This window comes from Platalea leucorodia (genome assembly GCF_965183815.1).
Source record: "Platalea leucorodia genome assembly, chromosome: 5".
Classification (NCBI taxonomy): Eukaryota; Metazoa; Chordata; class Aves; order Pelecaniformes; family Threskiornithidae; genus Platalea; species Platalea leucorodia.
In genome coordinates this window covers 71,178,182-71,202,464 of record NC_138827.1, presented here as the reverse complement: position 1 = coordinate 71,202,464, position 24,283 = coordinate 71,178,182, and the positions used below count along the sequence as shown (strand labels likewise).

The window sequence follows — 24,283 nt, the reverse complement described above, 5'->3', positions numbered from 1 at the left end:
AATCAGTGCCGTATGTCATCTACCATGAGCTGTACAGCATCATTCACTGCAGCATCTCTAAAGCTGGGAGAGTGAACACGCAGAAATTCAGTGCAAAAGGGACCTAAGCCTTTTTTGTGCGCATGCATGGGAGAGGCAGGATGACAGTAGTTCTGGCTGATCGGGCATTAGGGAAAGACCTGAGGAGTTTCAGGATTTATGAGTAAGGCTGGCTTGCATCGCTGTAGCACTGCATGCGAGACTTCATTATGGACACTTAGTCTCTTGCTCTCTGAGTATTGCTGTAAGTTCTTCAACTGGAATGACAATAAGCAGTGACTAATTTGCATTGCTCTTCTGTAAGGGCCCTGTAGTGAGCTGGAGGTGTAATATATCCCTCTAGGAGCAAGTCATGGTGTATATCAGTGTGTAAAGAGCATGGTGACTTTTGGCTGCAGATGTTTTTTCTTCTGATTCCAACGTACTGAGAGTATGTTAATTTGTTTTCAGGTAACATCAGGGAACGGAGAAGTTTGAGGCAATAAATTCATTGGAGATATTATAGCTTAACTGTCCGATGCAAACTAGAGGGCAAAGCAGATGGAACTTCCTTGGAGTGAGATTTACTTGGAAATATTACTGTTGTTTTTTAGTAAAATAGGTTTGGTATTAAGCTTCCAGACGCTATAGCAAGAGGCATGAGAATGGGTTAGCAATGGCAGATGTGGTAACCTGCCCTTTGCTCTCTGTTTTTAAGGTACTAATAGCAGTTTATCATCAGTTACGCTGGGTCACTGAGTTCAGAGATGTTTTTGCACAAGCTGTTTCTGTAGCAGGGTCCCTGCAAGCACGGGCAGCAGGAAGGGGCAGGAGAGTCATCATGGGCAAGAGTCCTATGGGTCCTTGTGCCATCCATAAAGTGACATCATGCATGGCATCAGGTCTAGTGTTTGAGATCCTGTTTGTACTGAGACACTAAACAACGAGTGTGGAGAATAGGTGCAACTTCTGTGCTGAAAAGGTGGAAAGACTGTTGTGTGACAAGGAAAGCATCTAGCAGAAGGATAAAAGATGCTGTGGCATCCCTCTCATCCGTTTGCATTCACCTACTTTTTCTGTCTTGCCAAAACGTAATTTATACAACTGATATCACAGCCTCTGCGTTTGGTCAACTATCGTAATCTTTTGTTAAGATATTAATAGCCCCATCAAAGTACTATGACAGACTGTGTGTTCGACAGGAGGGGAAGTTTGTCACTTACAGCGGTTAAATTTCATTTTAACTAGTTAAATGATTTATGGACAAATAGAATTCGGTTTTTAACCTCTGATAGGAATAGAAATTTTGTCATTGATTTCAGAGGAACAGGATCAGCCTTGCACTGTCTTTTCAGGAAAGCACCTAGAGATTTTTTTTTTAGTGAGATTTTTTTTTTTAACACTGTGTGTTAGAATTTGGCTGCTTGAACTTGCAAAATGCACCAGTTTAACCCAGAATCAAGCAGTGAAGAGGGAGCAGCATCAATGTGATGCCGTAACCTACTTACACATTACTTCAGGATGTGTTTTAAAACAAAGAACTAAAACACATCAACTGGATATTGCAGCTTATAGCTGCTGCTGCTGGCCTGCAGTTAGAATGTCAGATTGGGAGCCACTCCGTGCCAGATAGGTCACTAAGTGAGAATTGTGTGTCTAAAATATATTTTAAAGTAAATCTAGTTTCTGCAAATTCAAGACAAGGAGGATTTAAGTCCCTTAGCAATTGTTACTGGTGTGACTGTATCTGTTTCAGGGCAGGGTGACTCCTCCGAAGGGATATGTAGCTATTGGTTTGTAGATACTTACACTACTGATAGTAGAAGATCTTGAAGATATTTAACTGACTTTGTACAGAAGGAGAACTGAAGTGTGGCTTTCTCCTCTTCTTCCCTTAAAGAAGTGCCTGGTCCAGGAATACAGTGATTTGTGTCTGGCCTTTCATAAATATACTCAGTTATTTTCATAGTTGTTATCTACTGGAAATGGTTATATTTCATTCTGAAGAACAGGAGTGAGAGGTGACCTTTCTGGCAGTATTATGAGCCTTAGATAGCACATTTGGAGAACTGCTTTAGGCTGAGATTTGTCTCTGCCCCAATATTTCGTCATTTATCTAGGGGCTAACAAATTGTACGTAACCAATTAATAAATTTCTGTGACTGGAGGTAGTGGTTTTTCCTTTGCCACACCCTGACTACAACCTGGCCTGTAGCAGGCGATGGAGATGGCCGTGCCGTTCTGTAGGTTTTCTGTCTGTTCCATCTTCCCTCTATGCATGCGCTTTGAGGACTGTAGGGCCGTCTCCTGCAAATTGGCTTGTTCCTCTACTGTCTGTAGTGTTGAATCCCTCCCTTTTTAAGTTCATGCCCCACAATTTATTGCCATAGATGACTTGATCCTGTAACCACAAAAGTAAATTTACAACAAAACAGAACAAAATTGAATCCAGACCACCCCCTGAGTTTTCCACTTCTGTGGTTCCTCCTCATCCTTGATCCTCTTTCGAAGAGAGCTGTTCTCACTCTCGTCATACATGCAGTGGGAGAGCAGCCACTGGCCTCTCTGGGTTTGCATGACTGTCAGCTGCCAACACAAGATTACCTTTTTCAGTAAAGTCAATGCGAGGGTATTTTCCTTGCACAGTGAGAAGACTGGCCATGGTCTGAAAACGTGCAAATAAACCTACCCCAGCCAAGAGCTGCATATGGGACCAGCCTCTGCTGATACCTCCATACGTTCACTGTGTGGAGAGAAGCAGAAGCGGCATTTGTGTGTTAGGTTTTCCTATGGCTGAACATGCAGAAGTCCTGACCTGAAAGAACAGGGACATTCATGCAACTGTAGAAAACTTCGGCAATGTTGAAAAGGTCTTATTAGGAAATCTTGTTCGTCCTCATGCTGACTGTGATTCTGTTCCTGAATTGTATTCTCTGGAGCTTTTAGTGTGGTTTTTAAATGAGTCAAGTGATGAGACTTCAGTATTTCCCTTGGAAAGAAAACAAAAGCTATCCCACAGGGAAGAAAGGCAGATTTCCACTTAAGATGAGCCTTCTAGGAGGTGTTTCAATTTACAGCTTTAATCAGAGATGTATGACACACTTCTTGTTCCTCTCTTATTGATATTTTGTTGGTTTTTGTCTTTTTTTCATCTAGGTTTGATGATTCCAGTCTTTTGTGTGGTGGAGCAGTCAGACGCCTCTCTTGAATACGATAATCGAGAAGAGCATGCTGAGTTCGTTCTGGTTCGCAAAGATGTGCTCTTTAGCCAGCTGGTGGAGACAGCGCTCCTGGCTCTGGGGTATTCCCACAGTTCTGCAGCTCAGGCGCAAGGTATTTAATAAAGTTCTTTTCCCTCTTTGCACTGGCAGAAGACAGCACCAGAGGTTGTCTGATGTAAGGAGAAAGCAAGAAAATTGGTGGCAAATCTTGGAAGAGGTTATATGAGTTGTGTTGATTGCTTAATCTTAAACTAGGTGTACAACAAGCCCTACCTTGTTCACCTGCCTAGAAGGCTTTAGCTGGATCTTACTGAAGTGTGAAATATGGTGATAATGATCAGTCAGCATATTCATGACACATTTGTTCTCTACCACGAAGCAGGTTGCTGCTTCGAGGAAGTCAGCGCAGAAGAGCTGGGTAGAACCTCTAGGTGTACAGCTAGATGGCATCTAGTATTCCTCTTTGTATCAGGGCCATTTTGAACAGCATGTTGTAGTCTTTCATTTTAAAAATTAGACATTGTATGTAATGGTTATATATATACACATACATGCTCTCTTTATGGCCAATAGTTGTAGTGCTAAACGTGCAGGCTGATTTCTCTGTTTTCACTTACCTACTATATTGCTGCAAAACCCTTTGTAAAGCTCTACAGTCCCTTCCACTTAGCAATGATTCTCCAGTAGCAGTGAAATCTTAAAATAAACAAAGCTTTCCTCTCTCTACCCAAAATATCAGCTTGAAAAAAACAAACCTAAAATCCTAATCTTATGGGAGACAGGCAGGAGGTGGTGGGTTGGGAAAAAGCTTTCCAGAATGAACTTTGCATTTCAAGAGCATTTTTTTATACTAAACAGGTTATTTTAGTGCTTATTCTTTTGGATGAGAAGCCTGTAAGTTTCAGTTTCATGTCCATGTCATCAATAAAACCCGTGCACATTTAGAGTAGTTTAATAGGAGCTTTGCCTGGGGATTTGGATTTTATCTGTTGGTTTTAGTTATTTTGTATAGCTAGGTATTTGAACATGGGAACAGAGGGAGCAGCGGCGGTGTTGAATCCAGGAGTTCCAGGCAGTGGTTAATAGCGCAGCGCTCCTCGTACAAACTTCTTTCCAAGCAGGGTGATAATGATTCATTTCCTCTGTCAGCTTCTGCTCCGTGAGAGAGGCTCAGGTTCTGCATACAGGCAGAACTCATGCACACGTGTTTATTTACACAATACGGTAATAAAAGCTCTGTGAGAAGGTAGTTGTTTTGGTTTTTAGTATGAAAGATTTCATGTCATTTTAGGGATGCTTTTTTCCTGAATGTAAAAGGTCAGCATATCCCACTGTTTCCATCCTGGTGAGCCAGCTTCCTGTTTGACAGCACTATCCATCTCAGTTAACACAGTTGCTCAACGTGTTGCGAGCTAACATGTGGAACACGCTGCATTGGGTGGCCAAGATATGATTCTTGGCACTTACGAAGGCGATTGGGCTTTACAAGAAACCTGCTCCAAAGAGGCACGCCATTCAGTGCAGTGATCCACGCTGGCTGAGCATCTCACTTGGGGGAACCTTGCTTTTGCAGCATCTTTCTGTTGTGAGAATAGCAAGGAGGAGAGACAGATTGACTCACGAAGGAAATCAGTCACTGTGCAGGGAGGAAACGGCCACTGCGTTTTTGAACTATAGGCTTTGACGATGAGCAGGTTCAGATACTAATCTGTCACTTGATGTGTTGCTCGAATAACTCATCTAGAAAATAAAAGTTGAACCTCTAATGGTTGTAATAAATCTAAAAGAAAAGACTTTGGCATTTTTGTCTTTAAGGCAGCCATTACCTTCCACTGGAAAACATCAGATGGTATAATATTTAGAAATGACAGAAAATACCTTAAGGATCCGTCAGCTAACAAATCTCTTACTTGGTCAGTTTATTTACCTTCACACTGCAGGACCAGTTCTCCAAAGTCTTTTATACATCCTGGGCAAATACTGCAGGTCATGCTGATTTTAAGATATGAAGCTGAAGTATGCAGCATGTTCTGTAGTATCTGGCTTCTGTGCTAGCTGTCTTCAAGCTGAGAGATGAGGTACAGGCAGAGACAGAGTGCTAATAGATCTCCAAGATTGTTTAGTTTAATGAGAAAATTTGTAGAATATTGGGCTATAATCTGTCAACTAGGGTTGACAGAAGCATGCTGCTAAATTGTTGATATAAGGATTTATTTGGGAACACAATTTTCTGATATTAAAAAGAGGAAAACAAATAAAGCTATTTGCTTTATTCATTCTGGTTGTAGGAGAAGCCTGCTTCTGTTCTAGTGCTTGGAATTGATTTCATTTAGCAATATACATTGATAAATAGTCACTTTAGTTCTTCTTCATGCTTTATGATCAGCTGAATTACAGGATCTGCAGGAGAAGTTGAAGATCCTCAGGTGCATTTTTCAAAACGCTAAAGCTTTAAGCATCATGCTGTGCAAAACAGTGACATGAGTAGGTGTCCCCTTGTCCTCTGGGGACAAAGTAAATGTGAGCTTGTCAACGCTTTTGTATTGTAAAGGCTGTCTAAGCTGTAATGTAGCGTGTAATAATTGTCACCTTTTGGGTTGGGAAGGTGTTTCATTTTGCCCCCCTCTTGTTTTGGATGACGCTGAGAGGAGTAGCAGTGTTCACTTCATCTTGTGGGAAATATCTTGCCTTTGCCTGTTCCTTTTGGAACAGGGTCTCCAGCGGCAGATAAAAGAGCTAGTTGTGGGGGAAAAGAGGAGTTGTGGCAGCAGAGAGAATTGCTGTGCAATTTCACACCGCCTTCGCTGCAGTTCACCATGGCACTTCTACAGACCTGCTGAGGCTCGAGCAGGCGGTGTGTGCCTTGCCTGTAGGGCCCTGCCTCACACTTGCCAGCTGTACGGCAGCATGGCAGAGTCTGGGTGCCAGAAAGGAAACGTGGCACAGAGGGGTAGGTGGTGCGTTGCCTCCCCGAGGGGTCTGTGGGCCCAAAGGAGCCCTGCTGTGGGGCTGCTGCCCAGGCAGAGCTCCCCAAGGAGGTGATGCCGTGTCTGAGCATGTGAACTGTAGCCTGCACACACAGCTGCCACCTGGCCTGGAGCCTCATGTACCGGCTCGTGGTCACTTGGCTTATCATGGCTAATTTTTAGTCCTGGTCATTAGGTAAATTGAGAAGTCTTAGCATAAATAATTCTGAGGCAAATAAGTATCTGGAGGCATACATGAAGATGGCCCCATGCCTCACTGGAAGACGCTCCTTATTCCCACACAGTTTGGGCAGGACACATTTATTCCACAAACAGCTGGTTGTGAACATTTTTTGTTGATGGTGGCGAGAGCAGAGACTTTTCCAGTGAGTGCTGCCCTCGTGAAACTTCCCTTTTCTGACAGGAGCTGTGAAAAGTCTTCTGGAACAGCATGGGAATTCGTTAGCAGCTTGGCACTGGGGTGTGAAAGTTGGTGGTGTGAATGGCAACAAAGGTTTAATAAACATTTATGTATTTTTCTTTCATCAGTTGAGTCTACACCTGACACTAGGGAACCTGCTACATGTGCCTTCCAGAGAGAAAAAGAGTCATGCTTTAAAGGGGCACCTGTTCTATGTGTAGTTTAATAAAATTTACGTGCCCTGATGCAATTTTTTTTTTGTTTTTTTTTGGTGGTTGGGTTATGCTAACTGGGCTATGCAAGAGAAGGGAACTGGTAGGGGCTACATACAGTCTGTAGTGCTGAGTGCTGGGACCAAAGTAGTATGAAAGTAGCTGCAATCTGGAGTACCCTGTGTGCAGTCCTGCAGCTTTGGAACCTGCTGTGAAAGCAGATTCCCTCCTCAGTGCGGGGTGGAGGAAGAGCAATGCTAGTTTGATGCTTTTAGCAAGTTCTACTTTCTTAGAATCCACATGAAAAAGAAAATAGTGTGATTTCTTGTGGATATATGTATATATTTTTTTTTTTCTCTTTTGACCAGTTCCTTGTTAGCTGTCATGAGTGTATACACAGCACTGGTGTACATCGTCTGCAAAAGCTTGCAAAGCCATCAAAATCCAGGGCCATCAAAATGGAGTTTGCCTTCTCCTCCCAGGTGCTTCTGCTAGGTGTGTTGGCAGGGCAGTGTGGAGTGCCTGCCCTGGCTGCTGTTTAGCCGGGCACTGGCAAAGTAGTTGCTTGGGTTAGTTGCTGTGTGTGGCCACCACAAGGAAAGGGGTGTACAGAAGAGTGAAATGGTGCTGAGATGCCAAGTGGAGCAGAAGGAGGGGTGAGAAAACAACGGAGGGAAGTTAACACAGAGCAAGAGAAACATAAGATCTTTCCAATCCCTGTCACTGTAGAGATTGCCAAGCCCTGGTTCTTAAGCACTGTATTGCCATGAGCCGAGCCACTGCAAGAGGCAGTGCCTTGTGTTAATGCCTTGGAGGTCCCTCTTCATGCTGCCCGGTTTCTTCTAGTGCTGTGTACTGACTAAAGAGTGGGAAGCCTTATGGCTGCAGAGGGCTGGGGGTGGCTGGTTGGAGTAGAAGAGGCTGGCAGTGGTCAGTGGGGAAGGTGTAAGACAAGAATGAGAAACAGAAAAGGTTTAAGTATCTTGCCTTGCCATGTGGAGTTGCAGTAGCCGGGCACGGAGGAGAGTGATGCTCTGTGGGGATTGTGACTTAGCAAGCTGAGGTCAGACAGCATCGGCCCTGGCAGCCTTGCATGACTGGAGTGGGGAAGAGGAGAATTTTGCTGCTGCCAGTCAGTGCCTGGCCAGAGTAGCTGATGGGGTACCTCTGCCCTAATGTCATGACACGCAGAGGTGTATCTCGGGACCAGCTGTCCTCCAGCTGCCTCGCCTGCCTGTGAGGCTCTGATGTTGCTTGCAGCCACGGGAAGCTAAGACAGGCTCGGCCTGGCTTTGGTGCTTCTGCAGAGCACTGTGCTCTGGAGCACTAGTGAAGCTGTCCTTGCAGTGAGCTGCAGCAACAGAGAAAGGTGACTCTCCTGACTGTATAGCAAGGAAACCAAGGCACAGACAGGTAAGGGCTCTCCTCTTGATCCGTAGTGCACGTGGCTGGGGCAGGAAGGAACCCAGACTGCAGATGCGTTTATTTCCCTCAAGGGCTTAAATATGTGAGCTCAGCCCTGCTCTCTGCTGTTAATTGGAGGCCTCTTGCACTTTCGGCCTGCATTTAAGTAGTATTTCAAAGCAAAGACTGGATCTGTTTGATATAGTGACGTTTAGCGTATCAGTCCAAACGCCAGACTGCTGTGTGTGAGAATGTGGCAGCCTGAATGCTGGGCTCCTTCACTCTGGCTAGCCTTTGTGAGACCAGTATGACCATCTTGCCACTTACAGGATTATAACCATGTGTACAAATATTTGAAAGGTGTAAATACCGATGAGGGAATGGATTTGCTTAAGCTGGTCCAAGAGGGTTGGGCTCTGGGGCACTTGGAAGGACCTGAGCAGATGATGAGTAGGGAAAGATCCTGTGAAATATTCCCATCTGTGCTGTCTTCAGGGCCACAATAGCTTCCGATTGAATGTCAGGTAAAGGCAGAACATACCAGCTGGGGGCTGTATTGAACATGCACAAGCTGGTTTTATTTTTCTGTATCAAGAAAGGTACAGTAAAACTGTAGTGAAACCATGCTAAACTGTGCTTGATGTATACAGCTAAGTTTGCGGCAGCTGGGAAGACCAGATATGCTGTTTTTAGCGCACGTGCAAGGTAGCAGTATGGTAAAAATGAGAGGAAACCTGGGTTCAGGTTTCTCCTGTGAATAATGTGCAATAAATTACAAGGGTGCTGTAATCTGGGATTTTCCGACTCCTCAGCTAAGTGCCCAGTGTCGTTTGTACGTCTGAGCAGTGGCTCCCTGCTCATGTGATCAAAGACCTTCTAGTCAGTATTATACTGGCTTTAGTGAATAGGAGAGACACTGGTGATATAATGACTTAAATAACAAGACAATACAGCAATCAACAAACTAAATGTCGGGTCATTTCCCGGCTCTGTCACTGTTTGCTGCTACTTTTTTCTTTTTCGGCTGTACAGTGATAGCATAGTGGTCTAACAGAGTTGTCAGTCAGTGTAGACTTGCTCTATTTCTCTCAGCTCAAACTCTTTTGCTACAGAGTATGATCACCCTGCTAAACCAATGCATCTTAAAACCAAACCAAACCCCCTCCCAAAACAAATGAAAGATACAAACTCAGCCCCTTTCGGAGCTGTTTTCTGCAGTGTCGTCTTACTCCACCTGTAATTAACAGCTCCTTACCCTTAGTAATCCCCTTTTGCCTCCCTTGCTTCTATTTTATGTGTAAGCTCTTCTTTCTTCTCTCCAGTTTTGCAGGTGAGATTGTAAAAGGCCCAAATCAACTCATTTAATGGTAATATGTGTGAGGGGTACGACTCAAATGGACATCTTGCAGTAAACTCCGACATGTAATTTCATGACAACTTGTCTGGGATTGCTAAGCAGACTGGATTTCTTGCAGCGATACTCAGCCATCCAGATCAAAGTTTTCCTTGTAAAAGCTGGTCCTTGAATTGAACATTGCTTGAGTTGTATTCTTTGTGTTTCTCCCTGATGTTTGAAGAAAGTGGGCTGAGTACTTCTCAAATATTTATTTCCCTCCCTGTATACAGACATTTACTAGCAAATCACTGTTTTGTCTATCCTACAAAACTTCATGACAACTGTAAGTGAAACTCAATTACAGGAACCATGAGAGAAAGTCAGAATTTAATGAGAATGCTGAAAACCTCTTCCTTCTTTGTTTTTTTGATAGGCATTTCAGTGCATAATGGACACAGGGTTTGAAAGACACTGTTGTTAAAGGTTCAGCATCTCATGTCATTTCAATTAAAGCCCCAGAGTTCTCTTTAAATGTTGCTTGGAACCCTTAAGAAATCATATGTAAAAAATAAAAGAAGAGGTAGGGATTGAGGCTGCTTATATTTGTAGGGTTTACTAAAATTAGTGGTGGTTTTGTTGGTGTTTTTTTTGGTTTTGTTTTTTTTTTTAAATATGGCATCTGAAGAAATGCTAGGATGTCATATTTATATATAAAATGGAATATATTTTATGTTTTACTTTGTTTTATATATATAAATACATATAATATTTATAGTTCAATCTAGAATATAAATACACATATATTTTATACATATACACACATACATATATATTTATATAAAAGTATAATATATATATATGGAAACAAAAGATCAAATCCAATTAATAAACCCAACCTTTCAGGTTACTTGTCACCCTCATTCTTCATCTGTAGTGTTATTTTGAGGAAACTCATTATCCCAACAGCCTGAACTCTAGTGAATACTTGGTTCTTCGATAAGCTCACTGTGCAAGTTCTTAGCTTCTAACCAGCGGTCAGGAAGCGTCTCTCTTTCCTTTTCTTCCCCCCGCCCCCCGTGCTGGTGTGTGTAAAAGTTGCCGTGTGGTATTGGCTTTGTGATCCCAATATATTATTTACAGGATTCTTGTGATGGAACAAAACCTTCTACAAATAATAATCTATTTTTCTAGATGGCAAACATCTGGGTAGTATAAGTAAATGGGTAATTTATTAGTGTTTGAACAGCTTAAAGGAAGGTAACTAAAGGTAGCCCTGAACAGCTCAGCACTTCTGACGGCCACTTTCCGTCTCATTTGCGGTTTGTGACTGAGCACAGCACCGCACGTGAGCGGGAGAGAAGGCAGGGGCGAGGGGAGGAAGCCGAGCGGACGGAGCAGGCTTCGGCTGTCCCAGTGAAACACCCTGTCTTCCTTCCCTGCCTGTCTTCGCCGACCTGCGATGGGCGTTTGAGGCCAAGCGCTTTGAAATGCATCGTGTTTTGGTGACGGCTCCGGGGGCTCTAGTGGACTTGTTGCGGTGGCGTGTGTCATTTGTTTGTTCCACAGTCATAATGGATCAAACTCAGACTGTGCTGTGGGTAAAAATCATTAAACCTTTTGTTCCTCTCTCTCCCCCTTTGTTTCTGAGAAATACTGCTAAGGCCGTAACAGCAAATCGGGGCTTCTGTTTGGTGAGGGCTGTATTCTTTTGCGCTTTCCGTTCACTTTACGCTGCATGCTGTGTATAAAAAGATAACGCTGCAGGACAGAAGCTCCTTCAAGCTTTGCACTCTTCAAGGAAAGATTTTCACGTATTCTGCCAGTTTTATAAACCAATGAAGAAATGCTGGGGAAATTGAGCCACAGGCTTTTTTGTGTCACAGCAACCCTTACAGTAGTTTGGGGTAAAATAAAAATCAAGTTCACTCCGAAAGGCCTGTGTGTACTCAATTAAAAACTTAGACCAGCGTATAATAAATTCTGATTTTTCTTGGCCCCCTTCCCAACCTCTCAGCCCACAACCCCGTGAACGACTCGTATTTTTGAGGAAAACTGGGAAATGGTCTTTATTAATTTTAATTTAAAATAAAATTTTGTTGTCTTTTTCTTGCATGAATCTGATAATGATTTTATTTAAAAATGGGAATAAATTAGGTTAGACTAGGTCTTCCCCTGTCCAGAGAAGGAAAATGAGGTGCAGTTAGCAGCCTGTTAGCTGACAAGCTAAATATTTAAATATTCAGCAGTATGTAAGGAGAGCAGAGCCTGGTGGTGGTTAACACAAGTTAGGGTAGCTTCCCCCCCCCCTTTTTTTTCTTTTTAGACATTCTTGTCTGCTGAGATTTTTTCCAGTCCCTGCTCCCGATAAGGGAAGCAGTATTTTAACCCTGTGGCACGAGGAGATGCCTGTCACCCCAGCTGCAGGTTGCCTTGCCCCATCTCCCCTCCCCACAGGGGCGCAAAGCCGGGCCCACCTCCTGCTGCTGCTTTCCTGTAACCTAGCAGAGGTAGGGCTCATGCCCCAGGTTGGCTTCTGCTTGTTGGGAAGCACATCCCAACTTCTAGGATCTCTGGTGTGCCTTGGGCAGAGGTTCCCCTGTGCGGCATTTGTAATGGATACGCTGCTGGGGAGAAAGCAGAGCGCTTTCTGCTGGCCGGTCTGTCCGAAGTCGGTTTCTCATCAGTGCCCGGGTCCGGATCTCACTGCACGTGTGAAGGGAAATTGGTTTGAGCAGGTTGAGAGCAACAGCGCTGGCTGCGGGGTCTCTCGCAAGCTCATGGTATAAGGCAGTGCTTCTCAGTCCCCTTTAACCGCATAGACAAGCTAAGCATGAAAACCAGTTTGTTTTGAAACTGAAAACCTAACAAAGTAAGGGGAGAAAACTTAAAGAGGATAAATGAAAAGTGTTTTCTGGTTTAAAAAAAAAAAAAAGAAAAGAGAGAGGCCAAACACACTGATCCTTGTTCTGTGTCTGATCATCTCTTTAGGGAAGATCCTTCTGGCATTGACATCAAAGGGTCAGTTAGGAGGGTTTCTCACTGCTGCGTGTGAGCATTGTAGAAGAGACCCAGCTTTAATCCTCCTGGCCCTTACTGGAATATAAATGAACCTGTCAATCAGCAACTGTATTTGATGTTTGCATCTTTTCATACCGGTTGAATTTTACAAGGGCAATCTGCCCTCCTGCATTGTTTGTCATCGGGAGTCTGCAGGAGATTAAATGGCTACATTTACAGAATGGAAAAGGATGAGCAAAAGGCAATGCTATTAGTGACCTCGTTTTGCCTACTACCCTGCTCACTGGAAACTCACTCGGAGAGTACCGATGAAGGTTCAAATTCAGGCTGTGGCTGAGAGAAGCGGGTGTGTATGTCCTCCTCCCGTCCACTGAGCTACTTGGTTGTTCGGGGTGGGTGTCTCTTCCTCTCCATACTGTTGCAGGGCTTATGGAGAACCGCTCGTACTCTGTCTTCCTTTCGGCCAGTGAATACCTTTGATTTATCCAGACAAGTTGAAAAAAATATGTGTTTATACAGGTATGATTAAAAAAAGGCATTGCATCAAGTTGAATGAGATGAGGGTGGGGTATTTTTCACTGGGTATTTATGGGCAATTTTACAACAGAAAAGTAATTCTTCTAGGATGAAGTAGCTCTCAATTAAACAATAAAGCTATAGTAATCCTGGGATCTGGATCTGTATTTTATTCTGTTTTCACTCCCCAGTTTTGTATGTGCAGCATCTTTGACTTCACCTGGCTGTTTCCGCAGTTACTAATGAAGAGTTAAATTCCAACAAGCAAGCTAGGAGGAGAATGCATGTGCCAGTCAGGATTCTTAGCTAAATTGCTTTCATACTTTGTTTTTATAATATATTTGCCGCTTAGCCACATTTTGGCCTTTTTCCTTTTTCTAACAAAAATCATTATGTGGGATAGCTAGTAGATAGTTCCTACTTTCACAGTGACAACTCCGTGCTAAAAATGTCCCTCGGCATAGGGATCGTTAACTGATGACAATTTGTCTGCCTTTCTGAGTGGGTTTTTTTTCGGCGACAGCTACAGACTCTATGAAATAGTCTGTGGGGGAAAAAGTGTTTATCTTGTGTTGAAACTGAGGATGGACCAAATGCTTGAGGAAAAGAACGTATCAAATAACGAGCTATAGATAATACTAAATCTTTTTAAGATCCTGGAAGGAGATGTTTAGGCAGAATTGTGTGGCAGTCAGCATGAGAAAATTGGCATTTTGTGAAATGCTGCCGTAGAATATGTTTCAAACGTCACTATTTGTGTATCCATTTATATAGATAGCATCAATTACATATTTTTAAGTGTTGATGATGGGTCTAAAACCTACATGCATTACGAACATAAAACTTTCTTTTTTCTGTGGCTTGAGCATGGAGAACAAGTCGTCTTTTTTCTCAGTCTGAAAGTTGTATTTGTTTGCTTAAAAGAATGGTACTTCATTGGTGATATTCACAAAGATTTATTAATATTTTATTGTAGAGCTTTTAAATGGAGGGCTACACATACTAGTTCATTTTTTTTCCTGATAGCTCTGCTAAAAGAGCATAGCAACACCATACATTTGCATTTTCTGATCACTAAAAATCCCCCCTACCATAAATGTGTATGTGAAATTGAGAACCTAATTAAAAGATTAACAGCATGTACAGTACTTTACCCAAAAGGCATGTGTTAATTTGTTAAAACACTAAAGATTTTTATGCTGTCTTTTTTGACGCTATCAAAATATTTTCAGTGGAACTGGTTGAACCTGGTCTCTTTATTATAAATTCTTCTGCAGAGTAAGATGACTTAATTTCATATCTAATTGCATAAGGAATTATAAATTATCTTTTCTAAGAGACCTATGACACTAAAATGCAGAATGAACAAATAAAACTGATTTGTTCTAGTACAAATGAAGATATATGGCAGTATTTTTATTACAGACACCATTTGTTTGGGTTGAGTGTCTGAATATTTTACAATAAGATACAAAGCATCTGAATATTTTACAAAGATACAGAAAGACTGTTGAGCAGTCATTCTAGCAATGCATCTTAAGGTGTTTTACAACTAATTGCCATGAAACGAAGAAACCCAAATCAACAAAAAAAAGCCCCACCCATAAAATAAAACGCTATGCAGAATGGGATAAATCTGTTCCAAAGGAAATACGCATTCATAGAAGCAGCGGGATCTGCCTCTTGGATCAAACATGGAACTTGTCTTTTGTTCGCAGAGGAAAGACCTGTTGATTTCAAAAGCGTGCTTTATCTCAGAAAAAGGTGACTTGCTGTATGTAAAATGGTAGTTTCCAGCTAGGTAAGAGATGCCACAGTCTCGACTAGAGCACGCAAGTGAAGGATTACAAGTCTGCTTTCTAGTGGGGAAGGACGATTGATGTATAGGGCAGTGTACTGGAGGTGGGCATTTCCCTGCTATAAAGGGAAATGGGCATCCTGCTGGGGCCACGTTAGTGCCATGTAACCCGAGGGGATGCCTTGGTGCTGCAGAGTTAGGATTTCCTTCCCTCCTGGGGACTTCTGGAGGAATCTTGAACAAATGCCCCTTCCTGCCCCTACAGCACAACCAGTAGGTATTCGCCTTTGGAAACAACTGGGTATTTACCAGTAGAAAGTGACGTATTACTTTTAAGAATTGAATATTGCCCTCATGGCAGAATTTAGTAGAAACTGGCAATTATTAAAGATTTGTCTTCTGTAACTACTCTTCATGGAATTTTATTCTGTCATTGAAAGTTTAAGATGGTTTATAGTAAATTTACCATTTCGTACTGAACTGTGTCAGTGTTGGTGCCAAGGCTGTTTGAATGTTACTGAACATCTATTTAACCAGATTAGATTGAACCCTGTTAGATTATTTAGTGCAAGTGTATTGTTCATAAAGGAACAAATTAATATTCTGCTGACCTTTTGAGGGTTGAATTAATGAATTTATCAGAAGGATTAGTTTGGTATTGTATAACAGAGATGCTCTTTTATTTATTTATCCAGAAGTACTTTTATTATGAAGTTTACTGATACAAAGCTGCTTCTGTTAAGCTGATTGTTATTCCCAGCTACTAAAAGACCAGTGCTAAATTGTCTAAATCCCAACGTATGTATGCATTTATGATTTTTTTTAGAAGGGGGCCAAAAGGGTAGTATGTGACTTCATAAAATCAAATAGGAAAGAAGTGTAATAATTTTTAGCTAGAGGGCTTCCATGGTCTAGTTTGAGTGATAGCAGTGATGAGAGGGAAACTACAGCATTTATCGTGAAATGTGCATTGCACTTGAAAAAAACATTTATGCCTGATAATCAAAAGTTATTTCAATAACAAAGTTAAGGAATATTTTTTATTATCATAAAAACATGAGATCTTTTTCCCTTGCCTTTCTGTAGCTCTGCAGTAAATTTTCATTTTGTAAGGACTTTTTGTACTTTACAATTTTGAGTATGTGGGGAGGGAGAAAGCAAAAAAGACAAGAGACATCCAAGAGAGCAAGTGTTTCTGCATTGTTTATAACAGCAATGTCATGCCTCTGTGAGGGACAGCAGTGTGGCATTATTTTTTTTCGGGGGGGGGGGGGGGGTAGTGTAGTAAGCACCTGTGCCATCTCACCAAGGTACAGCAACTCCCCTGTCCCACTCTTCTCCTTCCCCTTCTTGTTGAAGCAAAGTTGGGATGGAGTTGCAGGTACAGCTACAGTGCTGACGTGGCACTGTGGTGTCCCGTGGTCACAATGTGGATTTTGTGGAAGGAGGGACTGTTACAGAACAAAATTCACATCAAACATCTTCAAGGCTTCTGCTGAATTCTTCTCTTTTTTATCTGTGTCTGTTATGGAGAAACTCTGGTTTTGCATGTAAATGTGAGGGAGATGGAGAAGTCTTAGCTGCAGATGGAAAAAAAAACCCAGTGTCTTGATATTTTAAAAAATCCAGAATTAGAAGGAGATAAATATATGTAGCCTTTGCACCATAATAATGTGGAAAGACCTGACACAAAGCCATAAGGCTTTTTTCACAGATTCAGTTGTCTGGAAATTGTGCAATGCTGTTTAAACGGAATGACTTTTAACAGATCGCAATAAATTTAAAAAAAAAAAAAAATCATGTTTTCACCAAGGATTACATGATGGCAGTGCTAACTCCCATGCAATTAATAGACAGTGTGTACTTTATTTTCCTTTGAGTGCTTAGCATTTTGTCTAGATTTTATCTGGCCGTGTATCCAGGAACTGGGTATGGATGCAAGCTGCAGTTAATTGAACTGTATTTAGGACTATTAAAACCATCCTATGTGCTGTATGGCAAGACGTGTAGCTAAATTTGCATTTGGAGCAATGTAGCTGTAGCATGCATATCCTGTAGTAGATAGGCAGCCCCTAGTCCACATGTTTTTAGATACAAAATGTAATTGGTTTATGACAAATTAACTTTTTATATCGACATAGCATTTGTCTTTTACAAAACGTGCAGTTATTTTCCCAGAGCAGTTGCGAGGTGCAGTTTGTAGCTTCACAGGAGGGAAGATGGAATATGTTCTAATTTTGTGGTGGATCGTTGGCTCATTGGGTCAGGTCTTGTGTTGTAGCAACTTCTTTGTAGAGGAAGGCTGGCCCTGGTTTCCCCTGATCTCACACACCTACTGAACGTCTTTTTGCATCCAGCTAGTTGTGTATTTAGGGGGAAGAAGATGCTGTCTGATATAAGGAATGATGAGTTTAAATCTGGAAGCAAAAAAAGCCCCATATTTCCGTGCTTGCTTAAGCACGGATTAAGTCTTTTATATAACATGCTTTATAGAAAAAGGGCTACGTTTGTACAGAAGGAGGTGCCAGAACGCTAATAGAAGTATAGTAGCTCATCTGATGGGTGGGACAGACTTCTGCATGCTATTCTGGAACAAAATTAACCCTGTGTGGGAGTATAATACCTAGCATTGTTAATTCTTGACATTTTCATTTTCTCACCCATACTTCTGGGGCTCTTGATGAGAGGAGCTTCAGCTTCTCTTTACAAATTTAATTTGTAGAGATAGAAAATAAAATCTTAGAGGATTCCGTCAGAAGCTTGTGAGCATGATCCTGCCTTTGGCATGAGAACATTGAATAGAAAAGAATCCAAGCATTTTAATTTGCTGGGAACAAAAAGAAGCTGACTGGTAACTTTGGGATACGGTATTGCTCTCCGAAGTACATTACTTTGCGGGTGTGCAGGCATGTGACAGTGTGATGGTACGTGGGTCTGTGTTGGTTTCAAACACACCCAGGGCCTCCTGTGGCCCTTTTGTTATTTCTGAGCCTTTGGCACTGAGTGCCGGTGGGGGATGTGTGGAGATGGGGAAACAAGAGAACTAGACATTAGAATTCAGTAGCGGATTTAAATTAAGCAGAAACCTCAGTATGTTATAAACTTGTAAGGCTATATATACACTATGGCATGCGGCTGGACCATAGTCATGCTCAGCAAACCACTGAATGTTATAGGACAGTTCATATGTTTTCTAATTCTTCCCAGAAAAAAGAGGATTTCAGTACTGAGTAATATCTTATTATCCCATTCCTACTATCGGCAGCACGGCAATTTGAACTTACAAAAATAGCAGATTAGATATTTCCCTGAAACTACATATACCATTTAGCATCTTACTGATGTTTTGGCAGAACAGCATCGGGATTGACAGAAACTGGGGCTGAAAGTGACTTAAAGGAGCTAACGGAGTTTAGCAAGGTTATGAAAAAGCAGTGCTTTCCATTAGGCATCCTATGAAGAGAGAGATGGGAAAGGAAGAGAGATGCCAATATGGGAACTACACACTGACCATGGCTTTATGAGCTGGGAGGAGTCTAGGCTGACAATTTCATTTGGGGATTTGCTTCCTTAGTACGAAGAGTTAAGAACAGAAATGAAAAAGCTAGTATTAGTAGAGATAATGTTCTGACCTCTTAAAACCTAAGTGTAAGGTGCATATCTCAGAGTCAAATATTCCTTGCAATGGTGGAAACTTAAATGCAGTGTTCTGGTACTAGTGTAGTAAGGCCAAAAACGGAACTAGAAAGGTTTGTCTTGATGTAAAGGCTAAGTGAAATGTGAAAGCTAAACGGGCATCCAGTTGTGTGATGTAGAATCCAAAATCAGCACACACAATGCTGTTAGTGTTCATAATTGTTGGTGCTGTAGCTTCAACAAGGGATTCTTTATAAGAAAATTAAGTCATGTTTTAAGTTACAGTGGTGTAAATAAAGTCAAATGCTTCTGAAGTCAGTGGAGTTTTTGATTTCCACTGATGCAATTGAGGACAGAGGTTGAAACATGATTTTTATTTCCAGATATATCTCAAGCTACATTTCAAACTTCTTTTATGTGAAGAAGTAAATAATCTGTTGGGAGGCAAGTTGGGAGCATAGGTAACACAGCTTCAGGTACATTTATCTATAGGATCAGTAACCACTGTAGATTGTTTGCAAAGCTTGTTTGGGGTGTTCCATCCATGTAGTTTTTCAGCTGTGTCCTAAAACGGAAAACCAAACTCAATACAGCTATTCTGAAGTGAGTTATTTAGCTACAGGAGGGATAGGCCAAAGCCATTTTACTAGAGAACATTTTTCCTTATATAAGTGTCATCCATTTGCAGGATATTTTTTGTTTAATGATCTTCAGAGTAATTTGATTATTTTTTATAATACATCGTGGAATCTTGGGGTTAGGTTCTTGTTTGCTTATGTGAATACCTGAGACACAGGGACGTAGATGGGGACAACAAAATAGAAATTTCCTGTAGGAATCCTCCTACCTCTGCAGAGTCATGGAGAAAGATGACCTGTGTCCTCAAAGGACAGACGCATGGGAGCTCTGAGACTGAAAGTGGGGAGGCATGTTTGTTTTAATATATGTAAGATTTGACCTGGTTTCAAGTACTTTTCTTAACACCAGAGGAAGGAGAAAGCTGCAGAGAGTAGGGAGACATGTGAAACCTGAGGTTAGGAGCCTTACAGTAGGGTATGGTGTTGCTTTAGTTGTGTGTGTGTGTGTCTGTGTGTGTGTTTGACTGAAGGTGGGGATGGCAAATATCCACCTTTTTGGCAAGACCGAGAAGTTGGTCTTTAGCTTGACTAATACGTGTGTGTTTATAGGAAGGCTTTAAAAGAAGGGGAAAATATTTGTTAATTTGGACTATTTGTGGTTGAAATGTCATAAACACTTGGATGTAATAAGAGAAATACAGTAACTTTTTGTTTTCAGAGAACTTGTTAGAAATATTACTTGAAATTAAGATGCATATATTTTTGCAGAGGAGCTTTCTTTGTGAGGTTTTCATGTAAAAGCAGGGTTCCCTGTCTTAACTGCATCCATAAATCAAGGTGGTGCCTTCTTTTCTTTGGAACTTAAGGTAAAGAGTTTTGTTTTTAAAGCATAAGGTGGTTACTACTTGTCTGTAGACTTTTAAATAGTGTACAAATGCACAAGATTTTTCTTTGATGAACTTTTTTTTCATTTATTAACAAGGTGGTTATGTAGGAACATTCATCAGAAGCTTTAGAAATCGTGGGAGATTATGATGTCATATGATGTCATTACAGCAAGACGCTGCATTGTAAAACTTCAGAGCAACCGCTGCTGTACCACCAGGGTGAATAATGGAGCATTCATTCACTCCTACCAAATTCCAACATCAAATATTCCACAGGCTCTCTTAAAACAGAAATTGTGCCTATAGGAACATGTAGTGAGAAGTTAACGCTTGGGAGGGTGTAATCGGAGTACCTCAAAAGGAGTGGTAGATACTTCAGTTCCCAGAAGTCGTCATGTTAGGACTGCACAAAAGCTACAGACTCTCTGAGGTACAAGCTCCTCAGAAGGAAGTGGCTGAAAAAATCTTGGCTAGCTCACGGGGAGCTTGTGAGAACAAGCACTAGAGGCCAAATTCTGCTCTGTTACACCATCCTACGTTTGGACTCGTGCCAAGGACGAACGCTTTCCCCGCTGCGACTAGACTGGAGGGAGTACAATTCTGAGGGGTCTGAGCAACCAGTGACTACTCTAAACCACACATAAAATGAGTTTAGCAATCTTGGACTGTTGAACAATGATTCATTTTATAATATGACCACAAAATGTAGCTGAGTTGGTAATGATTGCTTCAAATGGCTCAAGAAACTGAATGAGCAAGGAGGAGCTGGGATTACCCTTAGCCCTACTAAGTGTCCTTGTTGGGCCGGAGGTCAAGGCTTCCCGGTATAGCTTTTGCCCGGGGCTGCACAGGCAGGCAGGGGAGAGCTCTGCCTGCAATAGAGACACACAAAGGTCTCATTCTTTAGTGGTAAACGTGCTTTAACAACCACCACTATATACTAACACTTAAAATAAAATGAAAGGAAATGTTAAGTCTGCTGTATGTTACTTGTTCGGGATGTTAACAGCTGTACGGCAAATACATCTATAGTATAGGAGGGAGAGGAAGATAGAAGCAAACTTTCACAGCCATCCTTTCATATCTGTAATTACATCCAGACTTAGCAGCAGTGTCATTTCATTTTGCAGAGGAGCGTGGCAGCCCTTGAAGTGAGATTTCTTGGTGTTCAATCCCACACGGTAGAAAAGGTCCATTGTGCTCTGGCCTGCTTTACAACAAACCATACCAAACCATGCATGCATGCTCAAAGAGCCCCCCCTTTATATAGGCAACTGCCATTTGTTGCAGGGGTTGCTATGGCAAACTGGGGCAGAAAATCCTATCTTGATGTTAAAGCGAAATACTTAGAAATTGCAAGGAGACAGATTTTGAGAATATAAATTAATTAAATGGCAGTAATTGCATTATTGCACTATCTTGCCAGGGAAGTAGCTATTCCTGTGAGAGTCTATTACTGTTAGGTCTTGAAGCAGAGTGTAATTTTTTGAAAGTGCTTTAGGTTTTCCAAATCTGTCTTTCTGCTTTTATTTAATTCTAGCTAGTGGTAAACTGCAGCTTAGCCCTGCAAAGGTGGTCATCATCCTGCATGCTTGAGCTGTTAAAGCTGTAAGAAGACTGAATAAACATTTACAATGTGGGCTTCAGTTGACAGAAGTAAATAACTTTAGCCTCACCAATCTGGCCCAAGTAGCTGCCTGATAGCTTGCCCTGTTGGGATCAGTGCCTTTGGATTGGGATGGGAAACATTAGGCTTCTTCCAGATAGGAGTCCTACAGCTGTCTAATGTGCCTTTTGCACCTTGACTGCTGGAGGTGCAGTGTCAGGCAGGTAGGAGACTTCTATGGTACATTGCTTCATTTGCAAGAAAAAGGAAAAAACCAAGGCTGTTTTATGTTGCTTGCCTTATTTTTTTTCCCTGTGTCCTGGCTACTGAATGCCTGTAACCTTACTGTAGTTGTGTCCTTCTTCAAATCTCCAATGAAAGGATGAACAGTACACTTCAGAAACAGAACTGATAAACGGGATGCATGTTTTTAGTCCAATTAGAAAAGCTACTTGGAAATATTTTTTCCTTTTAATGCTGAAAACAGGCAGTTCTATATCGTTACATCTATAATAGTTATTCATTAGAGTATTTCCTTACATTTTTATGTTATGGCCCTTTGATGTTTGGGGAGAAGTGGGAAACTAAAATGCCCACTTTCCACATCTGAAACAGAAATTGAGATTTAAAAGGAGAAAGAAATCAAACCACTACATATGAAGAGAAATGAAAAATGTTTTTTGTAAATATGTTATCTTGGACCATGAAGAGCCTTACTCAGTTGACCCGGTGAGTGAAGTCCGTTCTTTAGGTGTTCTCCAAGCATCTTTAGTCTTCGGTCAGTTGATCTCAGTTGATCAGTCAACCTCTGGTTGGCTGAATGTGGCCACGTCAGTGACTCTGCGTTGATTATGCCAATATTGCCGGTCTTATGAATTAACCATCTGCTGTTTGCTTTTGTGTGCACAAGAATTGAGCAGCAAGAACATGGCAGTAGCCTAGGCTTAATGCCTACATCAAGGTTCAGGAACTCTTGAGTCTTCTCAGTTTTGCCACTGCCTATTTGTCTTCAAGAAATCATCTTTGGGTGTGCTACTAGTACAGCTTGCTGCAGTTGGTTGTGCTGGTGAACGAAGGTAAATATGTGCTTCTGTCGAATTTCCAGAGTTCATTTTAGTGCATTTGAGAGTGTCATTTTGTACGTTCCCTTTGGGTTCCTGAGTAGGCAGTAGACTGTCCAATGCATCCAAGGAATGGAATGGAATGTAACAAAGCTTCTATGTTGCGGATTGAATTTGATATGTTTGGGAGAGGGACCAGCAGCTTCCCAAATGGGAATAAAAAAAAAAGAGAAATGTAAAAATGTTTATAACTAGCTCAAGTAAGCATCCTCATCTGGAACTGGCCAAGTCTAATTCAAGATGCTTTTCATGCCACCGTGTTTGCCAGCTACCTCTTAGACGAAGGCATTTGTAGTGATTCAAGAGTTCAACTTTGTGTTAGAAAAAGAAAAGCACTTCTTGTGGAATATCATTAAAAGCTGAGCCAAGTTTTTTCTCATTTAATATTACTTACTTGAATCCACTGTCTTTCCTAATATTTTGTGCAGCATTATTATTTCTTGTTACGTTTATCGTTATTCAGCTAAGAGGTTTTTCACTGCGTTACCTGAGTTAAAATGATCTCATGTTTAAGGCTAAAATTAAGGAGTTTTGAAAACCTGGGTATTCCGATGGTCGCTAGCGCAGAGATTAGGTATAGATGACTGACTGCTTTGAAAGGGAGCTTTGTATCCACTTACCAGCTTTTCTTATCTTCATAAAAGTGACAAAGAATCAAATAATTTTAAAAATATAAGAAAGATTAATTGAAAACTACTTTTCCATACATGTTGCAGTCATTCCTTATAGGTAAACATATGCATAAAACATTGTAACTACACCCACAACATTCGTTCTTATTAGATGAATACGCTTTTTTATACTAACTCTGCATGGTAAGTGAATAATTTCTATCTTAAATTCTACATTTTTCCTCTGTGGTTACAACCAAAATTATACAGATTCCCTGTGTGGAATTATATCCCGAACTACTTTCCCCCAAGGTATTTTTAAGCTTTTTGCCTGAATGATGTGCTTTATTTTAATTACAGCACATAACAATTATCTGGAAGCTATTGGCTATTATGTCAGTCGGAGGTGCCACTTTTCTTCTTACTTTTCTTCTCACAATTAACAAAATAATAATTGTTTCAAAGGCAGGCAGGGATATGAACCCCAATCAATTCCTAGCAGGCATGTCATTATCGTAGCAGGGGAAAGCAAAGGAGCAGGTCCCTCCCTGGGTGAAAGCATCGGGAAGAAACGGGTGGTTGTATTTGTTTTGGCAGGCTGAAGCTGTCGTGAGCCCAGAGTCCCAGCCAAAACCAAGTAAGCTTTGAGTTGACTTGAGCCATGTCTCAAATGTTTTTGTGAACTCTCGCTTTTTTTTTTTTTTTTTTTTTATTCCCCATATTGTTTTAATTATACTTCTTAGTGCTGGGAACATCACACCAGATCTTCCATGTTTTGGGATTATTTGTGAAAGGATTTCTCATCAGCTAATAGCCATTATTTCAAAAAATCTTCATTGGTTGGGTTAAAATCCGAGCTCAGATGTGTGATCACATAAGGGAAAATTCCGTGGAGACTTGGAGTGGAATGAAGCCCCCTCCTTAATACTTTTGT

The 24,283-nt window shown here is 41.4% G+C and overlaps 1 protein-coding gene across 2 annotated transcripts in view; it reads left to right on the top strand.

Moving 5' to 3' along the window:
- SATB2 (SATB homeobox 2) overlaps positions 1–24,283 on the top strand; it is a gene marked incomplete at both ends in the record, with an annotated part of 131,427 nt that overhangs the window by 17,093 nt on the left and 90,051 nt on the right. For both annotated transcript variants that reach the window (XM_082312212.1, XM_082312213.1), the window contains one exon: positions 3,175–3,351. In XM_082312212.1, the coding sequence (XP_082168338.1) occupies positions 3,175–3,351 (177 nt within the window). The remainder of the gene's footprint in view (positions 1–3,174; positions 3,352–24,283) is intronic.